The sequence below is a fragment of the Denticeps clupeoides genome, chromosome 1 (assembly GCF_900700375.1).
Source record: "Denticeps clupeoides chromosome 1, fDenClu1.1, whole genome shotgun sequence".
NCBI classification, from domain to species: domain Eukaryota; kingdom Metazoa; phylum Chordata; class Actinopteri; order Clupeiformes; family Denticipitidae; genus Denticeps; species Denticeps clupeoides.
Genome location: NC_041707.1, coordinates 13,700,577 through 13,707,139, shown reverse-complemented (window position 1 = coordinate 13,707,139; position 6,563 = coordinate 13,700,577). Strand labels below are relative to the sequence as shown.

Sequence of the window (6,563 nt, the reverse complement as noted above, 5' to 3'; positions counted from 1 at the left end):
TCATCAGACCAGGGAATGTTTTTCTCATGGTCTGATAGTCCTTCAGGTGCCTTTTGGTAAACTCTAGGTAGGCTACAATGTCAGTCTGGCCACTCTATCAAACAGGCCTGATTGATGGATTGCTACAGAGATGGTTGTCTTTCTAGAAGGTTCACCTTCCTGACTACGGTCCTTCTCCCCAGATCGCTCAGTTTAGGTGGCCAGCCAGCTCTTGGAAGACTCCTGGTGGTTTTTTAACTTCTTTTTGAAAATTTTCTGTAACCTTCCCCAGATCCAGACAATCCTGTTTCAGAGGTCTACAGACAATCCCTTTGATTTCATGCTTACATTTACATTTATATTTACAGCATTTATCAGACGCCCTTATCCAGAGCGACTTACAATCAGTAGTTACAGGGACAGTCTTCCCCCAGGAGCAACTTAGGGTTAATGGGGCAGTGGTGGCCCCATTGAGGAAGCGGCCCCGTAATCAGAAGGTTGCCGGTTCGAATCCCGTGCCGCCAAGGTGCCACTGAGGTGTCACTGAGCAAAGCACCGTCCCCACACACTGCTCCCCGGGCGCTTGTCATGGCTGCCCAATGCTCACTCAGGGTGATGGGTTAAATGCAGAGGCCAAATTTCACTGTGTGCTGCTGTGTATCACTTCACTTTATAAGTGTCTTGCTAAGGGACACAATGGTAGTAAGTGGGGTTTGAACCTGGGTCTTCTGGTTCATATGCGAGTGTGTTACCTACTAGGCTACTCCCACCCATTTGTGATTTGTGCTCGGACATGAACTGCCAACTGTGGGACCTTATATAGACGGCGTGTGCCTTTCCAAATCAGGTCCATTTGACAGTTTTTTTTCCACAGGTGGACTACAATTAAGCTGCAGAAACATCTCAAGGATGATCAGGGGAACCAGGAGGCACCCAAGCTCAATTTTGAGCTTCATTGCAAAGGCTGTGAATACTTATGTACATGTGATTTCTCAGTTTGTTTATTTTTAATAAATGTGCCAAAATCTCAAGTAAACCTTTTCACATTGTCATTATTTAAAAAATCAATTTTTTGAATAAGGCTGTAATATTACAAACGTGGAAGAAAAAGTGAAGAGGCAGAAACAGAAACTCAACACTCAATTTCATGTAAAAAATAATGTCTGACTCAAAACAGAAAAGCTCTGTTGATTAATGTAAGATAATTAATGAATCTGTCAGTCATCTGTCAGGAAGCATGTAACCTTAAAAAAAGGAATCCCACCTTATCAAAATTAGCATATACTGTTCTTCTTTAAAACCAAGAGGCAGCACCCCTCCCATCACACAACTTCACTGCATGCATTGCTAGTCCTTTTTACAGCACACCATGTTAATTCTCCTGGCTTTGACTTGGATCCTGAGTGGTAAATAAATCCACTGATGTTTCATTTTAAATCTCACAAGGACATCACCAGAGGGCAGCTGACAGAAAAATGGTATTCACTGATTAGTAAGTTCATGTGCTTATATGTGTGTGTGTGTGTGTGTGTGTTGCAGGGATGGCTCTGCAGCAACCTGCTGACATCTTGACAGAAGAAGGAAAGCCTGTGACGCTGCAGTGCTCTAAGAGAGACTCCGTCCATGCCAACATGTTGTGGTACCAGCGTGGGAGAAACAAACACAAGAAGTTCGTGGCTGATTACACCAATGTGGCCTTTTAATGTGAAGCTTCTGATGCCCCGTGAAGCTGCAGGTGAAGCGGCGTGTGTGAGAACCTGTTTCCGTTACTGTTTAGGTACAGCACCCTCAGACTGGTTCTGAGCTCCTCTGGTGCAAACAGTGACGTGGAGGCCGGATTCCAGTCTCAGGGCTTCCATGGAGAGCAGAAGGGCTCCTCTCTGCTTTTAGGCATTAACAGATCTCAGTTCGCTCACAGCTCCGTGTATCTCTGTGCCAGTATGACAGCACAATGAGAAGCCGACATTGAAACCCTCAGCAAAAAGTAGGAGTGCAAGTGGGAGGGGCTCTAATGTGGGGGTGTGTCAAGATGCCTCTAGAGGTCCTCAGAGACCTTCGAACCACACAAACATCATGGCTTCTTTCACTGTGCTTCTCTTTTTCCTACCAATGGGTAATTATATATATAAATTATATATATAATTTATATATTACTTTTGCACTAGCTGGTTACAAATTCGCTAATATTTCTGATTGCAGGGATTTCAAACTATGTTCTTGATGAAATGGTTTCTTTATTTCAGGTGTTGCCATAAAACAGTCCCCGGCCGTTATGATTGAAGAAGGCCTCAACGTCACTCTCCACTGTTCCCAGATCAACACCACTCATAACAGCATGTACTGGTACAGGCAGAAACATGGGCAGCCACTGGAGCTCATTGTGTACCTCTATGTTAACTTGGGCACAGTAGAGAATCCGTTCAAGGAAAGATTCTCCGCCAAACGCCAAGGCGCTGCTCTGCAGCTGACTCTGACAAAAGTGAAGGAAACAGACAGTGCTGAATACTTTTGTGCCAAACAAGAGGCACAGTACTGCAGAGTGATGTGAAACCCAAACAAAAAAACTGATAAAATCTCCATCGTGAAAAAAGAACACCTGCTATGTGGTGAAAAAATATGAAACGGACTGCCCTCACACGTCCTTGTGTCAGTGTTTCTGAACTTTTTCCTTCAAAGGAACTAGCAGCTGAACATCCAAGCCTTCTGCTAAAAGACCTGCTTCTTAAGTATTTGGCTTTTAAAACAAAACTGCTGTATTTTATCATCTGGGGGAAGTACTGATATGAACATGCAACCAGTGTTATATGGAGGCAATAGGAGAAGTGTGGGGAAAGAGCATGAAAGATGCATATAAATGTTGTGGGGAGAAAATATCCAGTCTCCACACAAGGCTAAACTACCAACAGGGTGAAGCCTCATGTTCTTATTGCCATTTAATCATGGATGTGGACAACTGACTCTGACCCCACTCCCCACACACAGGCTATGCCCCATCTTTACATGGCCTAAAGGGGACGCAGGGACTGTAACATGGTCAAGCTTACAAAACAATACAAACATGTACAGTGTGAAACACAATTTGAATAATAAAGGAAAGAGTATAAAGAAAGAAAAGGGATCTCAATCACTGATCGTTTGTTGTCAGTTCTGCTTCGGCTGGTGTATTTGGTGGTAGCGGCCTTGTATACTCCGAGCCTCCAGTACTGCACGCCTGGTCCCCCCATCGCTAAAGGTAAAAGGAAGACATTCATCTAGACTCTTCTCCATCTTGGCCCCTCTGTGGTGCAATGATCTACCCCTTGAGGTCAGAACAGCTCGGTCACTGAGTATTTTCAAATGGCAGCTCAAGACCTTCCTCTTTAGAGAATAGTTAGATTCACTTGTAACGTTATTATTGTCGAACTTGTGTACAGAATCTACAACAGAGTGAATAAAAAGATTGTATTCATAGTTGAGGGTCCTAATGAACTAGAACTGATCACTTCATCAATGGTAACTTGTTGTAAGTAGCTCTGGATAAGGGCGTCTGCCAAATGCCTTAAATGTAAATGTATGTAAATGTAAATGTAGATGTAAACTACTGATTGTAAGTCGCTCTGGATATGGACGTCTGATAAAGGCTGTAAATGTAAAACGTAAATGTATTTACATGTATGTGTTTACAAAACATGTGTACAGTGGACATTTTTTCTTTTAACACTAATGTTTTTTTTTTATAAGTAAAGTAAAAACCATAAGCTGGTTGCATAGGTATGCAATGCTTAAACTGATATTTTTTGAAGCACCTTTACTCCTTCTAGGATGCTGTCATTCTACATCATCGCAGAATTTTTACATATCTTTTGTTGATTTGGATGTATGCTTGGCGTCATTGTTGTGAAAAAAATGCTTATTCATCTCCAGTTTCCTTGCACACGCCTAATGGAAAAGTTTGGAAATTATTTATTTAGTTTTTACATTAATAATTTTTTTTGCATTACAGAAAACTGACACTTTTTATTGCTACTGTATGCATATGAACGTACAAACAATGTAAAACCTGACACAAACTTCACCAGTAGTGACACCTTGTCTGAAACATGCATATTTCACTTTATTTGTGATACCGGTCATGTGCTAAGGCACGGAGTAACACTGACCTTTATTTTCAATTAAACATAAAAAATCTGAAAAAATAAAAAAGTGAAAACACAAAGAGAGTGAAAATTGTATGAGTCAGTGTGATTATGTATACACCCCTTTTTGTGGTGATATCACTTCCTCTCTTCTCACTGGATGTAATCTGCATCAAAAAGATTTATCATGGCCGTTGCCACCAAAATGACAGCAAGGTTCATTTTCCATGTGACTGCACTCTGGGTTACAGGTATGAAGAAGTCTAAAATTGAATGAATAACATTTAACATTGACGTGTAATTTTCCTCTCCTGCAACATTCGTCTCCCCAGGATCTGCTCTTGTTCCCAGGGTCACTCAGACTCCCGCTCACCTCATCCTGAGTGCGGGAGAGTCTCCGGAGATCAACTGCACTCACACTGTAGCAAACTATGATGTTATTTTGTGGTACAAACAAACCCCAGGCAGAGGATTAGTCCTAATGGGATACCTCCAGATAACATTCAGCAACCCAGAGTCTGCATTCTCAGACAGAATCCATCTGAAAGGAAATGCCAACACAGGCAAAACAAACTCTCTGGCCATTAATTACCTTGCAGCCGGTGACAGTGCAGTGTATTTCTGTGCAGCCAGTTACCACAGTGCAGAAAATCCACGTTACCCTGTACAAAAACTTTTCTGCACCCCTCCCAACATTGAAAATGAACTATTTTTGTATTTGAAAGCAATTGGGATGGGTGGTGCTTAAAAAAGGCCAGTTCTGGCTTTCGTCACATGGGGCAGTGTTGTACAATGGACGGTTTTTGCCTGAAACATCAGCGCCTGATGAGGTTTGAATCAGGATCAGTCAGTTTCTCACTCTGTACCCAACATGACTGGAGATCTCATCAGATTCATTGCTTTAGTAGTAGTGATAACTGATAACGTTTTTTTTTCATAGACTCGTGATACATTATTACCATTGATCTGTCTGCCTTATCGCAGGTTTGTCTGATGTGACAAAGCTCACATCAGAGGACTCCGTTGTCTACTTCTGTGCTTCATATACACAGTGGTGATGACCCTTGGATGCAAAACACCATTTTAATTCATGTTCTTAGATCTCACATCATCTGCAGCCACCATTCTGCACCCAGGAGATATCACAGAGCAACCTTAAGTATAAAGCAGTTTAATTATTTTTCTGAATTAATTTATTGAATTTGCACAAGCTGAGGAAAATGGGAAGCAATTGAATTTTGTATAAAAAGTATTGGCGGACCTGTGGCCGGAGATGGTGAAGAAGCAGCCGCTCAATGGTCTTCAGCAGGTCAGGGAGACCGGTCTGTGTGGGGAGACAGAAATGTTCCTAATTTTTTTTTTTTTTTTTTTTGTGTGAAATCTGGCAAGCTCAAAGCAGAAATAGCTTTTAATGTCATAAAAAAAATAATGAAAATATTAGAGCATCCTTTTTTGGTGAAAGATGAATAATCGTCAGTGATCTGAAGAAACAGGTAACTTCCTGGTTCAGGCTCAGCCCCAACACGCATGAGCTTCTTTGGCAGGAGGACTTTTTCTCGTGTTCCCAGTTCAGCATCCGGTTCCAGCATGAGCAGAGTTCTCATTACTCTGATCATCTCACTGCAATGGACTTTAGGTGCACTAATGTTTATATCTCATGAACCCAAGCTTAAATAACACAGAGTATTTGCTTGTGTTGTATTTACATCCATTTTACCTTAATTTCCCTAATTTTTGCTTAATTTTCCTTTTTACTCAGGTTCAACAGAGGAGAATGGTGTCACACAAATTCCAGACATATTGTTTTTGAGGAAGGGGAGCTCCGCTGAATTGAGCTGTAGCCACAGCATGGGCTCCAGCTACTATCAGATGTACTGGTACCGGCAGCACTTAGGGGAACCGATACAACTGATAGTGCTGACAATGGCTGGGAGTGACCCAAAAGACTTTAACGCTGAGAAATATTCGCCTGTTAAAACCGAGGTCCAGAGTGGATCTCTCACAGTTAAAAAACTGGAGGATGATGACAGTGCAGTCTACTTCTGCTCTGTGAGTATGCACAGTGAGCCAGACTCATTACAGGGCTCAACAAAAACCTCTTGCATCCCGCTGTCAACATCAAGGCAATTAGCGCACAACTAAATGAAAATCCTTGTCAGAAAAATGTTGTCTTTTATTTATTTATATATGTTTATTCATTTAACCAGCTATTCACATTCATTAATTTGGATATTCAATTAAACAGCAAAACTAGCTATAATCATTTCATCATTTTTTGTGTCACATTAATCATGTCTGTTTCTGCTGGAGGATTTCAGAAGTGTCTGTTGCCTTGCAGACAGGAGACAATGAATGTTGCACACACAACTGAACTTGTTTGCAAAACCTTGAAGAAATGGCGACATATACACTCACAAACACACAAAGACACACACATACACATCTTAATGGAAGGTTCCACTCAGACTG

The 6,563-nt window shown here is 41.6% G+C and overlaps 1 gene segment (V, D, J or C); it reads left to right on the top strand.

The window, feature by feature from the left end:
- Positions 1-5,367: 5,367 nt before the first annotated feature.
- LOC114796814 (T cell receptor beta variable 7-2-like) lies at positions 5,368-6,236 on the top strand. The segment is given in 2 exon segments: positions 5,368-5,416; positions 5,854-6,236. Coding segments are annotated over 2 exon segments (432 nt in total).
- The last annotated feature ends 327 nt before the right edge of the window (positions 6,237-6,563 follow it).